The 19,862-nt window shown below is 27.6% G+C and overlaps 5 protein-coding genes across 8 annotated transcripts; 4 read left to right on the forward strand and 1 right to left on the reverse strand.

Annotated features, from left to right (window-relative positions):
• Window positions 1-1,045: 1,045 nt before the first annotated feature.
• Window positions 1,046-4,277, forward strand: LOC132939653 (uncharacterized). Its single transcript, XM_061006936.1, has 2 exons — window positions 1,046-1,313; window positions 1,656-4,277. Exon 2 carries the CDS (start codon window positions 1,681-1,683, stop codon window positions 2,470-2,472), a length of 792 nt encoding a protein of 263 aa, XP_060862919.1. The 5' UTR covers window positions 1,046-1,313; window positions 1,656-1,680; the 3' UTR covers window positions 2,473-4,277.
• Window positions 4,278-4,561: 284 nt separating this feature from the next.
• On the forward strand, window positions 4,562-14,944 carry LOC132938552 (diphthine methyltransferase). Of its 3 annotated transcripts, none has more exons than XM_061005459.1 (5): window positions 4,562-4,869; window positions 13,643-13,958; window positions 14,028-14,288; window positions 14,399-14,537; window positions 14,596-14,944. In XM_061005459.1, exons 2-5 carry the CDS (start codon window positions 13,664-13,666, stop codon window positions 14,942-14,944), a joined length of 1,044 nt encoding a protein of 347 aa, XP_060861442.1. In that variant the 5' UTR covers window positions 4,562-4,869; window positions 13,643-13,663. The 3 variants fall into 3 exon arrangements, with proteins under 3 accessions (XP_060861442.1, XP_060861440.1, XP_060861443.1); XM_061005457.1 differs by lacking the exon at window positions 4,562-4,869 and adding an exon at window positions 5,907-6,148; XM_061005460.1 differs by lacking the exon at window positions 4,562-4,869 and adding an exon at window positions 12,798-13,041.
• LOC132938550 (DNA replication licensing factor Mcm5) lies at window positions 6,143-9,251 on the forward strand. The gene is made up of 3 exons (XM_061005455.1): window positions 6,143-7,386; window positions 7,458-8,185; window positions 8,252-9,251. Exons 1-3 carry the CDS (start codon window positions 6,586-6,588, stop codon window positions 8,910-8,912), a joined length of 2,190 nt encoding a protein of 729 aa, XP_060861438.1. The 5' UTR covers window positions 6,143-6,585; the 3' UTR covers window positions 8,913-9,251.
• A 181-nt stretch (window positions 14,945-15,125) lies between the features above and the next one.
• On the reverse strand, window positions 15,126-16,596 carry LOC132938555 (barrier-to-autointegration factor). 2 transcript variants are annotated; one of them, XM_061005465.1, is made up of 3 exons: window positions 16,200-16,596; window positions 15,556-15,715; window positions 15,126-15,311 (listed from the first exon to the last, which is right to left on the reverse strand). In XM_061005465.1, exons 2-3 carry the CDS (start codon window positions 15,691-15,693, stop codon window positions 15,165-15,167), a joined length of 285 nt encoding a protein of 94 aa, XP_060861448.1. In that variant the 5' UTR covers window positions 15,694-15,715; window positions 16,200-16,596; the 3' UTR covers window positions 15,126-15,164. The 2 variants fall into 2 exon arrangements, with proteins under 2 accessions (XP_060861448.1, XP_060861449.1); XM_061005466.1 differs by lacking the exon at window positions 16,200-16,596 and adding an exon at window positions 15,872-16,055.
• A 182-nt stretch (window positions 16,597-16,778) lies between these two features.
• Window positions 16,779-19,856, forward strand: LOC132938551 (dnaJ homolog subfamily C member 2). The gene is made up of 3 exons (XM_061005456.1): window positions 16,779-16,937; window positions 17,096-17,388; window positions 18,249-19,856. The coding sequence occupies exons 2-3, from the start codon at window positions 17,156-17,158 to the stop codon at window positions 19,744-19,746; spliced, it is 1,731 nt and encodes a 576-aa protein (XP_060861439.1). The 5' UTR covers window positions 16,779-16,937; window positions 17,096-17,155; the 3' UTR covers window positions 19,747-19,856.
• Window positions 19,857-19,862: the final 6 nt, after the last annotated feature.

Here is a 19,862-nt window from a genome sequence, read left to right on the forward strand (position 1 = left end):
TATTATTAGTATTATTCAACCGTATGCCGTGTGATAACATTTTTCTAATGGGTCGCTGGACAACACAGACTTCTATACTAGCATAATACTAGACTTCTATCAATATAGACCTAACTTACAAGTGAAGCTCAGCTTTGGACAGCCTCCATTTTGTCGGTTTGCAAAACATTTCATTTATTATACAAAATATTTTTTTTAAATCTACAGGTAATACAAATATAAATCATAATTATTCTTATTTGGCATATGAAATATCATACAATTGCCAACCGACCTTGAAGCTTCAATTCATGACGGGAGTTCGCTATCTAGAACTATATATAAAAATCTGTGTTGGGCAACCATACTATCTTAAATCGTGGTCGCTATGATATAATTAAGGGGAATAGGGGATTGGAAGCGGTGATTTTCTGTCTTTGTCTAACATACGTTGAACATAGGAAAAATATCAATACGCCTGACGAAATTAAGTTACTTCTAGATGTTCGATTCAAACAATTTAAAGATGTTTAAATTGACATACAAGTTTACTTTGCATCGGTCCAAGCATATTTATTAGTATTTTTTAAATACACTTAATATTAAAAATTGGCAAATTTATAAAATTTAAAATGTTTATTCTCATCAAAATATTACTACAATTGAAAAAGTGCTTCGACCGATGCAAATTAAACTTGTATACCAATTCAAATATCTTTACATTTTTTAAATCGAACAACTAGAAGTACCTTAATTTTTGTCAGGCGTATAGCCTGCTATATCCTATGTTCCACGTGTGTTAGACGAAGACAGAAAATCACCGGTTCCAATCCCCTTAAGTAAAAACTTATTATGATAATTATTATGTAACATTTCGAGCAGACAGCCGACGCCCGAGTGCCCGACACTTATTCCTCTGTTTCTTATCAAATATCAATTAGGAATTATTTCTCCAAACACCAAAATGAACATAGTAACGGTTTTAATAATAGTAAATAATAAAATATGTACCTTATCGCTCTCGATTCTCGATCTTGATCTTTCCATTGTGGCTTGTATAAAAAAAAAAGAATAAAAAATAAATTGTAGATGATAATAATATGATATTGACGAAATGACGTTGGTTTTTCCTCAAGTTAATAAATAATAATACCAACACCGTAATTGCATATTTACTATTTAGTTATTATATTGTTTTAATCTACGAAATTTCTAAAGATCTTTTTGTAGTATTATTGTTACTTTATGATGCTGTATGGTTATTTACACTGCTATTTGAAAGTTATTATAAATTAAGTTTCTTAAAACTTCACAATTGTACATTTATAAACAGAGTAAGTGTATATCAATTACCTATTATTATTAATACCTTAGAAGTTTAATAGGTCATTTGCGTAGTAAATTTAAACTTTCACCATATATTAACTATGCATTATTTAAGTAATTGTTTTATAATAAAAGTAAAACTAATAATTACAATTGTATCCTATCTATATTAACCTATCTATTATTATTATTATTTTTGTTTATGTAGATTATCAATTTAAATTAATATAATATAAGTGTTCATGAAATGTAAATTATATGTTTTAATGAAACAGTGTTAGGAGTTATTTATTTTTTAGTATAAAAACAATTCTCAATCGGTATTTATTTTTTTTATATATAATTCTTAGGACGAAAAATTTCAAAATTGATATCATGGAAAATAGTTTATTGGAAGCAATTAAGTCTGGCAATATGGGATGCCATTCAGAATTGACCATCATACCTATATCACAAAGTTCAAAATCCAACAGCCAGTATGCAGTTTCATCTACTTCCCCACAAAGTACAGTATCATTATCGTTAGTACCAAATACTAGCAGTGGAAAATCAAAAAATAAACACTCATTGCCGTCAAATGCACAAGGAGGTGCACCCCGCAAACGTGGAAAATCCAGTATGCCTCAATTAAACCACATGGTAAATGATATGAACAGTTACAATCCACTCTTGGACCTGACAATGAATCGCAAACATCATAACTATCCTAATTATAGTGCTCAATATGAACAACAATGGCCATTTAATTTGCCGTTTAACTATCCTGAATTGTTAATGAATTTTGGTCAAGTAAATAAAAGAAAAGCATATTCATACGAACAACCTAAAGAAAAGACTGCAGTGAATTACAACAAAGAAAATACACAAAATAAAACTAAACATTATAAACACGAACATATGCCGCCACCTTCTACTACTGCAGACCGAATATCTGGTCAATTAGAAAATGTTGAAAAAACATTTGATATTGATTCTTTGAGTAGTGAAGATGGCTGGGCTAAATATAGAGAATTGTTGACGGTTATTGAAGAAATGTCTGGGTCGATCCGACCAATTTATACAGGTTGTAAGAACTCTACTGAAAGGTTGAAAAAGTCAATTCATAAAGCTAAAGCTTTAGTAAGCGAATGTTTAAAAGAAGTTGAAAAAGTATCTAGACAACTTTAAGGATCATATATTATTTTATAGAAAAATACCTACCATAATTAATAATCAATTGGTTAAACAATTTTTGGTTTTTACTTTTTATCTGAAGACAGTAGAAATTAATTTAATTATTTACAAACTCACTATAATAGATCAAAACAATTATGCATAACTCTTATTTATTTTTAGTATAATTGGTTTTAGCTAACAATATATAAATAATTTAAATATTTATATAAGAAAAATTGTTTTTACTTTAGGGAATACATTTTTTATTTTTCAAACTATAATTAATTATTTTCTATTTAATGTATATAGAACAATTTAAATAGCAACATTTTCACAAAAATTGGAATTTGTATACTTGCACCTAAAAAATATATTTAAAACAATTTTATTAAACAAGATCTTATTAATTTAATGACTGACAGTAGTAAAATAAAGGGTAGTATTACTAGTATTTTTTTCATAAAAAAAAATAATGTTTTTTAAATATTATAATGGTAACAAAGTGATAACGGTATTTTCTGAGGCCTTTAAATTTAAAATTGCATTTTTATTCTACCAGGGTATATGTTCAATTTTCATTATTTTTGTTAGACTATATATGTTTAAGAATCAAATGTTATACAAATATTTTTTAAGATTTTAGTTACTACATTGATTTGTATTATTTTTTTTAAACTTTTATGCATATTATACAAAATATTCTATTTAACTGTACAAAGTTCATACTAAACGGGTATTATATTAATTATTTGTAATAATCATGCACTATTTTAAATTATAGTTTTAGATACACAAACTGTATTTTTATTATTTTTTGATTTAATTGAGGGTAGGTTAAAACTTATTACATTAGCTAAAGCTAACAGGATGAGTCATAGATTATTTCATTTTTAATCAATTAAATAAAATGATATAATATTTTTACATTTGTATAATTTGGTATAATTATATTATATAAACCTTACATTTTAAAAACTTTTACTTGTGTACAATTTATAACTTACAAATTACAATATGATATAATATTATATAGTTTAATACTTCAATAAATTTAAAATGTAATTTTTGAGTATGGTAAATGTCTGTCTTAGCATAATAAGATTGTGTTTAAAATAGTATTTATAGTTTATTTAGATACTGTATATTACAGGGTTTACCATGCTTTAAATTTTAATAATATGTCTAAAGACAATATTGAATTAAAACATAATCAATTAATTTTATAAATGTACTATAATTTGTTGTTTGTTTTATAAGAAATTTTAGTAAATACTATTTATAATCACTTGTTCCATGTAGAACCAAAAAAGAGTAACTAATGTACAAAATTAATTTTGTATTTTTCAGTATTAATTGATTATATTATATGACATACAATTATTTTATTGATACCCAATATGTTTTTACACAATTAATTACAGGTATTAATAAATAAAGAAATTATTTTCACTATATTTAATTTGTTAATTACTTAATCTTAATATGTTAATATATGAACATGGTTTAAAATTCTAAGTTTACCCAGAAAACTATATGTCTATATTGATTATTAATTATAGTATTATTTTTTTCTCATTGTGATATTTTCTGTAATTATTTATTCCTTTGGAGGGTATAAATCCATCTTGCTCATATGCCTAATCAATGAATCAGTTTCATGTTTATGCAGAAAATAAAAACAAGAAACTATTAAATAACTTATTGTAATTATAATTAAAAAATTATCATAACGGTCAATATAATATATCTGAGGACTTTGAACTTTGAATAATATATTTTTTTAAACTACGACGTTGAGTAATTGTGTAAGTTAGGTATTTTGATTTAAATAAAAGCGGTTATTCGGATATTCATTATTTATTGAAGTTTATTCAATTCCTATACGGGGCTATACCTTTTAAATTATTTTAAACGTACATTTTCTTCATTCTTTATGATAGATAGAGTATTAGAGAACAGCATTCCGCTCAGAATAATGTTCTTGATAAGTAACTATAATTTTATTCATATTTTTGATAGCATTACTAAAACAGTAATGCATCACACTCTACTTCGAGGATTAGATTTTTGATTTCTGAGCATAGGATTATAGACTATAGTAGTCTGGTTCGTATTGTTTGTAATTTAAAATGTATCAAATTAGTTAACAGTACACTAGTCAGTAGTTACATACTGATAAAATGTTTTCTGGTGTTAATCTGGATCACGAATTTATTAGGATTTAAGACACTTAATTAAGTATATCTAAATTCGTGATTTGGAAATGAAATACTCGTTCGTCGCTCAGTTAAATTAGATTTTAATTTTTCAAGTGTGTGTTAATGTTAATTATAATTATGTTTGTGTTATAAGAAATCAAATTAATTTTTTTTTATTAAAATCGTAATCCAATTACTTTTCAGTCTTCAGGTAATGAGCTAATATTTAAATAAAATTTTATATAAATATAATACATATTTTAATGTTTATATCCTGTATTATGTATTATAGTATATATCTTGTAGTATGTATTTATTATGAAAGCAAATAATTCAACACCACGGACCAAAAAATCATAATTATATCTTAGCCCGTGGTCAACACTGTAAAAAAATTGTATTGTTCAGTACTATTATAGTAGGTTAAATACAAACAATCTATAATATCATGACAAAATATCTATTTTGTCACTTATAAATGTATAATATTAATATATTATGAATTATAGTTGTAATTACTGTTATAAGCCAGGTAGGCTTACAACGAGTTTTTTGTAGAAAGTGAAGGTAACTCAAAATAAATAACAATTTGTTAATTAATTAAGTATATTTTAAAATAAACACACATATATCGACAATGATAAAGTACGAGTCATACGCTTGTTGTAAGACTGTTCCCTACTGTCCTTTACAATGGACTTATATATCTGAATCTATGTTATAATTAAACAATTTATATTCGCACTACATACTTGTGTTACTTTCCTTATGATTACCTTGCTATCTATTCATTGAATATAAAGTATTGATTAGTACTACGTGTTCATAATATTACAACTACGTAGGTGGTCTTCTACATTACGTTAAAATATTAAATAATATTAAGCGCGATGAACGTATACACAAAGTACATCTCATGATATAAAAACAGGGTATGATCGTATCTTTTTGACGGTCAGATCATTCGGTAAGCACGTGACGTAGAGTAGTGTATAGTAATCACAGATATAATATAATATAATCATGAAAAATTAAATTTAAATTGTCATGTATATAATAAATATAAATGTTTATTATATTATATATCTGTGATAGTAATAATAATTTAATGACAATATGATAATATGGGTAAGCAAGTGACGTTTGCGCGGACTTGGACCAAATCTGGACTTTTGCGATCATACCATGTGGTTTATATCATGGTACATCTGGTAAACACTGATTTGAGTTATTGCATTATGGTTATGGTCACGAATTAAGATATATCTTAATTCGTGGTTATGGTCCATCATAATTCATAGATATCAGAGTGAATACGGATAATAGGTATAGGATTTATGCTAATCGATATTTGATACTCAACTGTGTAATATAAAATATTTTATATATTTTGTATTTACTATTTTAAATTTCAAAATTGGTTTTTAATTTTTCTACTACGAGATGTTTTTGCTTTATCCAAAACGCAACTAACTTTTCCTTCACAATCGGTAAGAAAATGGTTTTATAAATAATTCCGTGTTGCTAACTTCCTACTGCGTACTAATAACAATGTTTCCCGCCATTTACCATTAGGTATCAACAACTATCAAGTGCTTTGTTAGAAACTTAGGAAATAGTAATAGGCAATAGCCGTATGGCGTATGCTGAATGGTTTTCTTTCACGTTATACTCTTCTTTCATATTTTTGCTAATGTCTACAGTCTATAGTCCTACACTCTATAATACTACTAGGTACATTACTACCATACTATTATATTAAATTTCAGTGTGTCATTGTTGTGCTCAATTTTTATTTTAACTATTTATTTTTTAAATTGATTTCACATTTTAATATTTTTCTACGAAGTAAATTGTAACGTTTTTTAAAAAATTTTCGTGGTGTTATTATATTCAACAATTATTGTTAAAACTTAATTAAATAAATATGGAAGGGTTTGATACACCTGGTATATTTTTCTCTGACACATTCGGTGACGACGATAATTTGGCGTCTTCATTGGCGAACATAAGAACAATAAAAAAGTCGTTCAAAGAATTCTTAAAAACATATAATGAAGAAAATTTTAACTACAAGTATAGAGATACATTAAAACGAAATTGTAACTTGGGTCAATTTTGTTTGGAAATAAATGTTGAGGACTTAGCTGGATTTGATGAAAATCTTGCCGATAAGTTATACAAACAGCCAGTGGAACATTTGCCAGCATTTGAAGAAGCTGCGACCGAGTTAGCAAAAGAATTGCTTGCTTCAGATAACTTGGAAGATATTGAGCGTGTTCAAATATTACTGTCAACAAATTCATTGGCTTCTTATTTGCGTTCTATTAAATCTGAGTCCGTTTCTCGGCTGGTCAAAATTCCTGGTATTATAGTATCAGCATCAAGTATTCGAGCTAAGGCTACACAGATAACATTGCAATGTCGATCTTGTCGTAATGTAGTACCACATTTACCTGTGAAACCTGGTATGGATGGTTATATTTTGCCAAGAAAATGTACCACTGAACAAGCTGGCCGTCCACAATGCCCTTTGGATCCATATTTTATTATACCTGACAAATGCAAGTGCGTTGATTCTCAAATTTTAAAATTACAAGAATTGAGTGACTCTACACCTCAAGGAGAAATGCCACGACATGTACAGTTATATTGTGATCGCTACTTGTGTGAACGTGTAGTTCCAGGAAACCGTGTTATGGTGGTTGGTGTTTATTCTATAAAAAAGGTAAAATTGATTTGAAAAACATACTTTGATTTGTCGATATATATTTTAGTTTTAAATTAATATGTTTTCAGGTCAAGACTGCTAAAAAACAAAATGTTACTGACAATTCTCGTACTGTGGTTGGTGTGCGTGCTCCATATTTAAGAGTTTTAGGTTTCCAATTGGATGATAATGTTGGAGGTTCTACTTTTTTATTACCCACTTCTGTTGAAGAAGAAGAACTATTCAGAAAATTGTCATCATCTCCAGATATTTATGACCGTATTGCCAAGTCTATAGCACCATCTATTTTTGGGTTTAGTGATATAAAAAAAGCAATAGCTTGTCTTCTGTTTGGAGGTTCTCGAAAAAGACTTCCAGATGGGTTAACTCGTCGTGGAGACATAAATTTATTGCTCTTAGGAGATCCCGGTACAGCAAAATCACAACTTTTAAAGTTTGTACAACAAGTTTCTCCTATTGGTGTATACACATCTGGTAAAGGTTCTTCAGCTGCTGGACTCACAGCTTCCGTAACTCGTGATCCAACATCTCATAATTTTGTTGTGGAAGGTGGAGCAATGGTTTTGGCTGATAGTGGTGTAGTTTGTATTGATGAATTTGACAAGATGAGAGAAGGTGATAGAGTGGCAATTCATGAAGCTATGGAGCAGCAAACCATATCAATAGCTAAGGCAGGCATTACAACTACTCTTAACAGTCGTTGTTCAGTAATGGCTGCTGCAAATTCGGTGTTTGGTCGATGGGATGACAGTAAGGGCGAAGATAATATTGATTTCATGCCTACAATTTTATCTAGGTAGTATAATATTATGTGCTTATTATTTTTTTTGAGAATTTAATGAAAAATAAATAAATTTTTCAGGTTTGATATGATATTTATTATTAAAGATGAACATGATCAAAACAGAGATATGACATTGGCTAAGCATATCATGAATGTACATTTAATGAATGGTCAAGCGAAGCAAGAAGTTGAAGGAGAATTACCATTGGCAACAATCAAAAAGTTGATAAATTACATTCGCCGACGTTGTGGACCTCGATTATCTGAAGAAGCTGGTGAGAAGCTTAAAAGTCGTTATGTAATTATGAGAACTGGGTGTCATGAATTGGAGTCTGAGAAAAAACTTGCCATTCCTATTACTGTCAGACAGCTAGAAGCTATAATTCGTATTGCAGAATCATTAGCTAAAATGCAGTTGCAACCATTCGCTACTGATAGTCATGTAGATGAAGCTTTAAGATTGTTTCAAGTATCTACTTTGAGTGCAGCTACATCAGGCTGTTTATCTGGTGTAGAAGGTTTTTCAACTGAAGAAGATACAGAAACACTACAGAGAATTGAGAAGCAGTTGAAACGTCGATTCCCAATTGGATCTCAAGTGTCTGAATTCAGTATTATTCAAGATTTTTTGAGACAAAAATATCCACAAAGAGCCATAGATAAAGTTATATACTTGATGATCAGGAGAGGTGAAATACAACACATTATGCAACGTAAAATGTTAATTAGATTAAAATAATAATTAACATGAAAAATTATAAATATTTCCATTCAAATGTAATGTACCTACCAATTAAAAATGAATTTCATATTGTGTTTAAATTTATAAAGATAATAATAAATAATCTGTATCTTTTTTGGTTGATCTTAGTAGTTTATTTCAATATTAATAATATAATTAAAATGTAATATAATTAGTTTTTGAATTACAAACTAAGTACCTGGTGTAAATGATGTAAATGATCAGGGCCTTATTTAGAGGAGGGTAGGATTGTTCTAAAATGTTTTTTATTATTATTTAATTATCATTTTATAACTCCATTGACTACAATTAATATTATATTTTTATATTTTGTAATTTATTATACCATAATTTGTAATATTATAATTTATCATATTGATCTAAATGCCGTATTAAATATTAAAAGCGCTTCAACCTCCACCAACCACTTTGTTAATGTAATTAAGAATTTTCTGATTCACTATTCATGAGGAAAATCAAAAATGTTCAACTAATTTTTTAACATATAAATTATAAATAAATTGATTAAAATTTATAAAAAACTGATCTTTTTTTTAATTGAGCAGGTTTATATTGCTTTTGTCTTTTTTTACCTAAAGGCTGGATGAAAATTTCATAAATATTTTGGCCCTGCGTTAGTGTGGTATGCTGGGTGACTGACCCTCATAGCTAGCATAGTTATGTTCTGGCCTGGTGTGTATATTATATATATATATCTTGCCCACCTCACTTTGGATCATGATAGATATTCTAGACGTAAAAAAGGTTGTAAAAAGTTTTATTTAAAAATCAATTTTCGGTATTAAAAATAAAAATAAAAAATTTTATTTAATACAACTTTTGATGAAATAATTTTTTTCAAATTAACCAAACACGTTAATAATTTAAATATCATTAATCAGTCTAATCTTGTTATATTACCATGTAAAAAGGGCTTGAGGCACATTTATCTGTGACATCTAGCCCTGTAATAAGACACAGCGCCCCTGCTAATTAGGTACATATATGATTTACCTCTATAATTACATGTATAGTTAACAGAATAATCCATTTAATTGCCTCACAAATTTTAATGATTTTTAAAAACAAATTATTAAGTGCAAGAAACTAGGAAATTTATTTTTTAATTAATAAATAATTGGTTTTATGCAAAATTAACAACCACAAAAATTATAGACACATTTAAATATAATATGTTAGGAATCAGCTCATCAAAAATAATAGAACTGGTATCTTCGAGCATGTTTGGCAGTAAAATTATTTATAACATTTGTGTATTGTAGGGGTGGGATTGGGCCGGCGGGGTACCGGGAACTTTGTATTTTTAATATTTTTCAACTGCTATTAGAACGATATATCAGGAGCCTTATATTATATTTTCACGCTTTTTTACCCAGCAAATAAAATTTTATTGATATTTATAGAAAAAATACAAAAAATTGAAAACTGACATTGTCCGTAAACACCTCAAAGAGAGTCAAATTATTTTCAAAATTTTATCGTGTATAGAAAATGCTAATACAAACATTCAGTAAAATGTTCAAGTATCTATAGTCATACGTTTTTAATTACAATAAAATAAGAAAATCGTTACATGAGAAATCGAGTGAATATCAAATGTTGTAAAAATATGAATTTCAAACGCTCATAAAAATTTAATTTGACTTTCTTGTAGACATTTTTTTTTTTGATAAAGGTAGTCAAACTTATGGATAATCTTGTATTACATTTTCAAATCTTAGATTTAAAAAGAAAAATTTTTATGAATTCTCAACTCAAAATAATTTGCTAATTTTCGTGATTTTTTCGTATTTTGTCAAGATTTGAACTTTAAATGCTTATAAATAAAAACTGTGACTAAGGATTTTTAATTTTATTCATCTGCCTTTGAAACAATAACCTAGGAGCCTTCTATTAAATTGTCAAGCTCTTTCAACTAAAAAATAAAATTTTATTGATATTTATAGAGAAAAAAACTAAAAATAATCGAAACAGAAAATGTTATGGTGTATAGAAAATGCTAATATAAACGTTTAGAAAAAATTTCATGTAGCTACGGTCTTTTGTTTTAGAGTTACACCAAAAACCGAAATCGATTTTCTCAAAAACAGGTTTTGCGTAAAAATTCCCGTTTTTCCTTAATTTTTCTTTTGTTTTTCACGTCGCGTATAAAAGCTACTGAGAAATTTTTACTTTTGACCTCCCAAAGTACCAACTTGATTCACTTTCCTATCAGAAAAGTTACTGTTGAAGAAAATCCAAGCACTTTTACTGTCCTAAAAGGTGATGACAGACACAAAATAATAAATAAAAAAAAACACATCATTGTAAAATCAATACATTCATCGCTTCGCTCAAAATCTAAAATTATTTCATACATAAAATAATTTAAAAATGAAAAGTTTTTATGGTCTGAAGTAATTTTTCATACATTTTATAAATATAAATACAATTTTATTAACACCATTAGCTTAAATTCCTTCAAGAAATTCGATATAATTAAATATAATTTTTTTAGAATCTGAGTGGAACGATGAATGTATTGATTTTACAATGATAATGATGTGTGTTTTTTTTTTTGGTGTCTTTTTTAGGACAGTAAAAGTGATTGGATTTTCTTCAACAGTAACTTTTCTGATAGGAAAGTGAATCTAGTTGGTACTTTGGAGGGTCAAAAGTAAAAATTTCTCAGTAGTTTTCAAACGCGACGTGAAAACGGGAATTTTTACGCAAAATTTGTTTTCGAGAAAATCGATTTTGGTTTTTGGTGTAACTCTAAAACAAAAGACCGTAGTTACATGACATTTTGACTGAATGTTTATATTTTATACACCATAACTTTTTCCAAATATTTTGAGCTATTTAAGGACATTTTCAGTTTCCATTTTTTTTAAATATCAATAAAATTTTATTTTTTAGTTGAAAGAGCTTAAAAATTTAATAGAAGGCTCCTAGGTTATTGTTTCAAAGGCAGATGAATAAAATTAAAAATCCTTAGTCACAGTTTTTATTTATAAGCATTTAAAGTTCAAATCTTGACAAAATACGAAAAAATCACGAAAATTAGCAAATTATTTTGAGTTGAGAATTCATAAAAATTTTTCTTTTTAAATCTAAGATTTGAAAATGTAATACAAGATTATCCATAAGTTTGACTACCTTTATCAAAAAAAAAAATGTCTACAAGAAAGTCAAATTAAATTTTTATGAGCGTTTGAAATTCATATTTTTAATGCAAGGCTGTCGATATATTGTTACAATAGCAGTTGAAAAATATTAAAAATACATAGGCAAAATTTTTTTATAAGCATTTAAAGTTCGAATTTTGACCAAGTTTATCAAATTTAAAATATAATAATTTATTTTGTAGATAAAAATTTGTAAAATGTTCAACTTTTATAACTAAGGATTGAAAATTTAAAACAAGGCTCTACGTAAACAGGTTATATATAAATTACTTTATTCAAAATATCATCAAATATACTTGGTAATATCATAGACTGACTGACTGTTTTCGCTCAGAATCGTTTTTCTTATACAATGATATTATATCATTGAATTCAAATTTAACACCATCCATTACAGTGACTCACTTGTAACCTACTGTACACCAGAGCGACATCTAATTTCCCACTTTTTTTATTGCATTTATATCCATGCCCTATTTAGTATTTATAAATTAATATATCCACTTCTAGCCAGCCAGTATTTAATTAATATTATCTATTACATAAAATTAAATTGTACACAATAAAAAATATAATATTAATATATTGTACCTACATAATGGTAAAATAAAAATATAAAAAATAATTTGTGATAATTTGATGAATGATGGGTATCAATAAGCTGATAACTATTACAGTTTTGTACATCCAATCCGGTTCAATGTAACTTTCTTAATTCAAAAAAGTGAATTTTTGAACTTGTCTTTTATTTTATTGTATTGTGTTGTTTGATGCTTTTGTAATATTTACTCATCTATTTGTTGTTTAAAATGGAAACTAAAAGAAAGGGTGGGGTTGAAAAAATCAGAGAGAGAGAAAGGATACTCTTAGAAAAATCAAGTTAAAGTAGTTTAAACGAACCTATATTTTTCATCCATTGTGGATCAGTTATAGAGTAGGTAATACATAAAGTGATAGGTACATTATACTCTGCAGTACATGTAACTAAGATATAATACTAAACACATTGAGAATCTTAAGTTGTCTCCTGAGAAAATTGAAGTTGAGTTGGTAGAGGATACAACCCTTATTTGTTAAAACTTTGGAACCATATTTAAGTCTTACATTTAGTGATGACAACATTTTAAGGGCCGATCAAAATATAGATTTCCCGGGTCGAATAGTTGCCCCAGTCCGCCCTGATGTATGTGTTAAGTAGAAATATATTTTTAATATTATGAATGTCTTTGCATAATATAGCCATATTATAGAAACAATTCAACAATTGTAAGCAGTGCTTGATTTGTTTGTGATTGTGTGTGTGTGTGGGGGGGGGGGGGGGGGGGGTTGAGGTTCCTCTTTAAAAAAAATATATTTATCTGTATTCTGTACTCCTTTTCTAATTATATCCTAATCTATAAGACATTGAAAGAGTTAGGTATGCACATTTTTTTTCATACTTTAGCGACCCCTTAATAGTTTTTTTCACAAATCAAGCACCGCATTTTTAAAGAAGAATAACCTTCATCAGGTAAATTAAAAATTGATTTTTTTTTACAGGGTTCTTTGAACTATAATAGTATGGAGCTTTTTGCGTCATATGACACTATTTATCCTGCAGATACTGTAGAATGGTGTCCAATAGCAGAATACAGCAATGTATTTGTATGTGGAACTTATAAGCTTGACGAGGCATCCAAAACAAAAACTGGCACTATCAATTTATTCTCTTTAGACAGTCTAAACAAGATCAAATTGGTCCAGAGTGTTCCCGAAGATGCTGTGTTGGATTTAAAGTGGAATTCTTTTATTGCTTCTGGAAAAATATTACTAGCAGCTGCATTGTCTGGCAAGCATGTTAGCATATATCGCTTGGGTAAAATTTCAATCATTAATAATAAAAAGACAAATGACAGTATATCAAATTAATTGTTATATTTTTTAGATGAAAATGGAACTGATTTGTCTTTAAGTTTGTTCACTAGTTTTGATCTTCCAAAAACTGACGGTGAATCTCATATGAGTTTATCAATTGCTTGGTCACGTCCTAATGAAAATGGATCACAAAGTATTGCATTTAGCGACTCATGTGGTTACATTACTTTAGTAAATTTAAACGATGAACTCATACGAAGTTTCAAAGCTCATGGTTTTGAATCATGGATAGTAACTTATAATTATTGGGAACCAAACATTTTATACACTGGTACATTCATTATTAGTATTACAAATTACACTACTAATTTTTTGTTTAGGTTTTGAGTTTATATATTATTTGTATTTTAGTAGGTACCTGAATAATATTTCAATGTTTAGGTGGTGACGATTGTAAATTTAAGTGTTATGACCAACGTTTACAATTTGAGAAACCTGTATTTGAAAATAAAGAGCATGAACAAGGAGTAACAACTTGCTCATCCAATAAAATTCGAGAAAATATAATTGTCACAGGAAGGCAAGTTAGTTTTAGTAAATAAATATTAATATATTAATGTAATTTATCAAATTTTTAGTTATGATGAAAATATACGGCTATGGGATATACGTAATATGAAGCATAGTTATAATAGTGTGAAAGTTGATGGTGGAGTTTGGAGATTGAAATGGGAACCTAATAAAGAAGAATATCTTTTAAGTGCTTCAATGTTTAATGCTGCACATATAATAGATACATCATTAGATGTAGCTAATATTTGTCAATCTTTTGGTGAAAAAAACAATAGGCTTTACTACGGAGCCGATTGGTGTCATAATAATACAAAATTTGAACATGACACAAAATCAAAAAACAAAAAAATAATTGCTACATGTTCATTTTATGACCATAGGTTAGATTTATTTTTTGTCAATATAAAATTATAAAAATATATATTATAATTAAAGTGATTGATAAATATTAATGTATTCATTTTATTATTTTCTAATGAATTACAGAATATGAAATTTGTTAATATCTATATGTATATAAGTTATATACTAAATGAAATATTTTAATTATATTTAATAATGAATACACACAATTTTAATGAAACAAAACATAACATAAGGATATAGAATTATTATTACAAAATACAAAATTAATCTACAAAAATTCATCACACCATGCTTTTAAGCAAGCATGACAATCTTTGGATTGTTTTGAGTTAGCTTTTATGCTATCTTTTAACCAGTCACAGAATAACTCTTGATCCATCTGTAAAAGAAGAAATTGGCCCAATACATTGTAAGCCTAAAACAAAATAAATAATATTTCTCTGTTGGTAAATTAATAAAATTTTTTTTTACATTATTGTAAACTGTAGGTAGGTACGTCATTGTGTAATCTTAATCAGTATGTAAACTATCTTTTAATCACGATTATCCTAAGAGTAGATAACCATGGTTTTAACAATGCAACCAATAATTAATAAAATATAACAGTTTATATTAGAATTTGGGTAAATTAAAAAAAAAATGGTATTGGATTTACTTACTTTGTTGAATCCTTGTTCTTTTAATCTGTTTGCTAGTACAGGTCCAATACCAGCGAGATCTTCAACTGGTTTGTCTCGCATAGGCTCCCCAGAAAACGCTTTGTGTTTTTGGCTGGTCGTGGATGATGGAGTAGTCATAGTTATGATTTATTTTGCAAATCTGAGAAAAAATTAACGTATTAATAATGAAAGAATGAATTACGAATTGCTTATAGAATTTTCTTTTAATTGAAAGAAAAAAATAGTTTTGAATTTCAAGTGAATTCCAGTGCTCAAGTTTCAATGTTTTATTGAAGAGATTAAATAATAATATTACGATATTAGGTAGACAGACTGATAAGATAAAATCAAATATGTGTAATATCCGCAAACATAAAACGTATTTTTAATTAATTGTTATGGAGTCAAATTGAAAAAAGTAAACAAGTAATAATTACTACACTATTTTGGAATTAGTTTACAAATCGTTCTTTGCCAACTGACACAAACAACTTATTACCAGTAATCAGTATAAGAAAATTGAAAATATGCAAATACAATTTAAAACAGTAATATTAATTATTCATATTGTACATAAATTAATGTTTATGAATATGTGTATTTATGTCTATGAAAATATAAATTGTCATAGCAGTACTACTTACATATTATAAATTAAGTAAAGTATACAGTAGTTGGTTATTCCAACTAAAAAAAATATTCGTTGAGCAAATACTAAATAGTTAACGATAATATAACATTAATTTATAGTTTGTAGTGTTTGTACGTTTATCACGGCTTTGCTAATTTTTTATATTATATTATAATCGTTGAAAACAGGGACATCTGACATATACGTTATACGTCGTAGTATTACTCATGAGTTTATAACGTCTCGTTGTATCCGGTTTTGTATCGTGTATGACGCCTATTCGTAAGTCGTAATATTATAATATTGTATAATATTATTACGAATTATTATTTTAGAACATAAATTTCAAAAATACATAATTTAGATATTATAGTAGGCACTTTATAGTTGATTATCGGTTCTAGGAGTGAGGACTGGGGACACTAAATTAGTATATTTCGGAGGTTGTCGTCTGCCGGTTGGACGTAATACACGCCTGGTGCAAACAAGTGGTTCACCATAATTATGAAAAAATTACAAAGACGTTATAAACTCATGTATCTTCACTTTTTATATATTTTATATGAAATGTCCTTGAATTGTTCAAAGCACATAACCTACAAATTCCGAGACTAGAATTGCTATATTCAAAAAAATTATTTTTTTGAGGATTTCAAATTGCTTGAAGTCCTCGTAGAACGTAGTGCTTACTTCATAATTAACATTAATCTGTGTTCGATGTACATTTAGTTCGTTGTTTTACAGTTTGAGGGTAAGTACAGTTTGTCTGTTGCATAAATTTAATATCTAATACAAATCTGTGTTAACTTAACTCAAGTTAACAAAAATATAGGTCTTAACTTAAACCAGTATGTTTTACATGGGTAAAAATTTTTTTTATTCTAAGTCAAGATATATATGTTATTTTAGATTATGCGCAAATAACTTTGATTGTGAATATATTACGTCATCAAATTACCCACATATATAATGAAAGACAAAGAGAGACCACCTATATTAAATGTTCAACATCGTATAGTGGAAACAGTCGGACCATGGATATTAAGATATTTATCAGGTTCAACTGTTCAAGATAAATGTTTAACTAATGGTGAAGAAGTAGAAGATACAAACGAATCATTCATCGATGAAGAAACTGAATCCGATACAATTTATCTAAAAACTCTAGATCCTAAGGAATGGAAAGATCAAGATCATTATCAGTAATTATAAAATATATATTTAGTAGTATATAGTCATAATCGTTACAAATTTGGATAATACACTGTACTATTACATTTATTATGAACAATAATTATGACATACATATCAGGACATAAGAATATTCAAAACTTATAGTAGTGTATGAATAAATCTGTTCCATGTTTCATACAAGGTTTTGAATATCATATAATTGTATTGATACAATTTCTGTTTGATACATTCACTGATTTTAACTTAAATAACTTAAATAACTTAAATATTTAATTTATTAAAAATGTTTACTTAAAATTCATTATATTACTTTAGCTAATACAAAAATCAATTTATTCTGCTAAGCTACAAAAATACACGTTAGTCATATGCTCAATAAACATTTTTCTTTGAATTTTTCTTCTACATAATAGTGCTTACCGTGCATATACGTAAATACGCCACTTTCAATCATATTAATTGTTAAAAGCTGGATTTAATTTTACTATTACTAATCTATAAATGTAATATAAAAGTAGGCACCTTAACAATTTTTGCAGGGTATCAAGATTACCATTTTCACTCTCTACTACTATATTTAGTTACTTGTTTTTATTTGGCATATATCCAGTTTTGTTCATGAACCGTTTTTAAAAATTGGTATTCTTATGTATAAATAAATGTTAAGGATGATATCTGAAAAGGTTGAAATCAAATCTGACATAAAAATGTCCATTGTACTAAAATTTGTTGAAATATGTAAGTTTTTAAAAATGAATAAAAAAAAACCGGTACAATTCAAATTAAATTTTTCAATTTTGTTAACTATTTTTTTTCTATAATTATTTAATCTTAATTATTAATTTTTTTTTTTATTATTGAATTTCAGAGTTTTAGGATTATCAAAATTACGATATAAAGCCACTGAAGCACAAATCAAAAGTGCTTATAGACGTAGAGTTCTTAATCATCATCCAGATAAAAGAAAAAAGCTTGGTGAGAAAGTTCAAGGAGATGATGATTATTTTACATGCATCACTAAAGCATGGGAAACACTTGGAAATAAAACTAAAAGGCGTGCTTATGATTCAATTGATCCTAAATTTGACAACAGTATTCCTTCCAAGGAAATGGCAAAAAAATCTGACTTCTTTCAATTATTTGGACCAGTATTTGTTCGTAATAGTATGTGGTCAGAACAAAGTTCTGTACCACTTTTAGGAGATATAGATAGTAGCCGTGATCATGTTGATCGTTTCTACAATTCTTGGTATGGTTTCAATTCATGGAGAGAATTTTCATATCTTGATGAAGAAGATCGTGAACAGGCCTCGGATCGTGAAGAACGAAGATGGATTGAAAAACAAAACCGTGCAAATCGTACTAAGCTAAAAAAAGAAGAGAGTACTCGTATTAGACAATTAGTTGACCTAGCATATGCCAATGATCCAAGACTTTTAAAATTTAAAAAGGAGGAACAAGAACGGAAAGCAGCTGTGAAACAAGCCAAAAAAGATGCAATTAGACAAAAACAAGAAGAAGAAATTAGACTAAGAGAAGAAGAAGAAGCCAAAGTACAAAAAGAAAAAGATGAACGTGAGGCTGTAGAAAAAGCACAACGAAATGCACTTAAGGCAGAAAAAGAAAGTCAAAAGAAAGCTTTGAAAAAGGAACGTAAACATATACGGGATTTATGTAAAACAAATAATTACTATATACAACACGGTGATAATGTAATTGAAATAATGTCTGGTGTTGAAAAAATTTGTGATCAACTTTCTGCCATACAACTTAAGCAATTGGCTAGTGCCCTCCAAATAGAAGGTCGCAAAGCATTAATAGAAAAACTTAAACAAATGGAATGCAGAGTTGAAATGAATAATGTTATTAAAAATGATATCAAAATTGTTGAAAAAAATAATAATGATTGGGAAACAGATGATGTTCAATTATTGATAAAAGCGGTAAATTTGTTTCCAGCCGGTACAAGTCAACGTTGGGAAGCTGTTGCAAATTTTATTAATCAACATAGTAAAAATGGTGATAGAAATGCCAAACAAGTATTAGCAAAAGCTAAATCTCTTCAAAATACTAACTTCACTGACAATGCTTTAAAATCTGAAATGAATGCCAATGCGTATGATCAATTTGAAAAGGAAAAAAAATGTGAATCACAAATACCTGAAGTAGTTTCAGAACGTCCAGTTGGATGGTCGGCAGACGAGCAAAAATTATTGGAACAAGCTCTTAAAACATATCCAAATGCAGTAAAAGAACGTTGGGATAGAATAGCAGAATGTGTTCCAACCAGAACGAAAAAGGAATGTATGAAAAGATATAAAGAAATCGTTGAAATAGTTAAAGCCAAGAAAGCTGCTCAAGTGTAAAAGATTATCAACTATTTTAAATACATGTTAACAAAACTTAATAATGTTTTTATTTAATTTTTTTTTGTTTTGTTAATATTTTTGAACAAAATTAAATTTTTAACTCAATAGTTTTA

The sequence above is a fragment of the Metopolophium dirhodum genome, chromosome 2 (assembly GCF_019925205.1).
Source record: "Metopolophium dirhodum isolate CAU chromosome 2, ASM1992520v1, whole genome shotgun sequence".
Lineage (NCBI taxonomy): Eukaryota > Metazoa > Arthropoda > Insecta > Hemiptera > Aphididae > Metopolophium > Metopolophium dirhodum.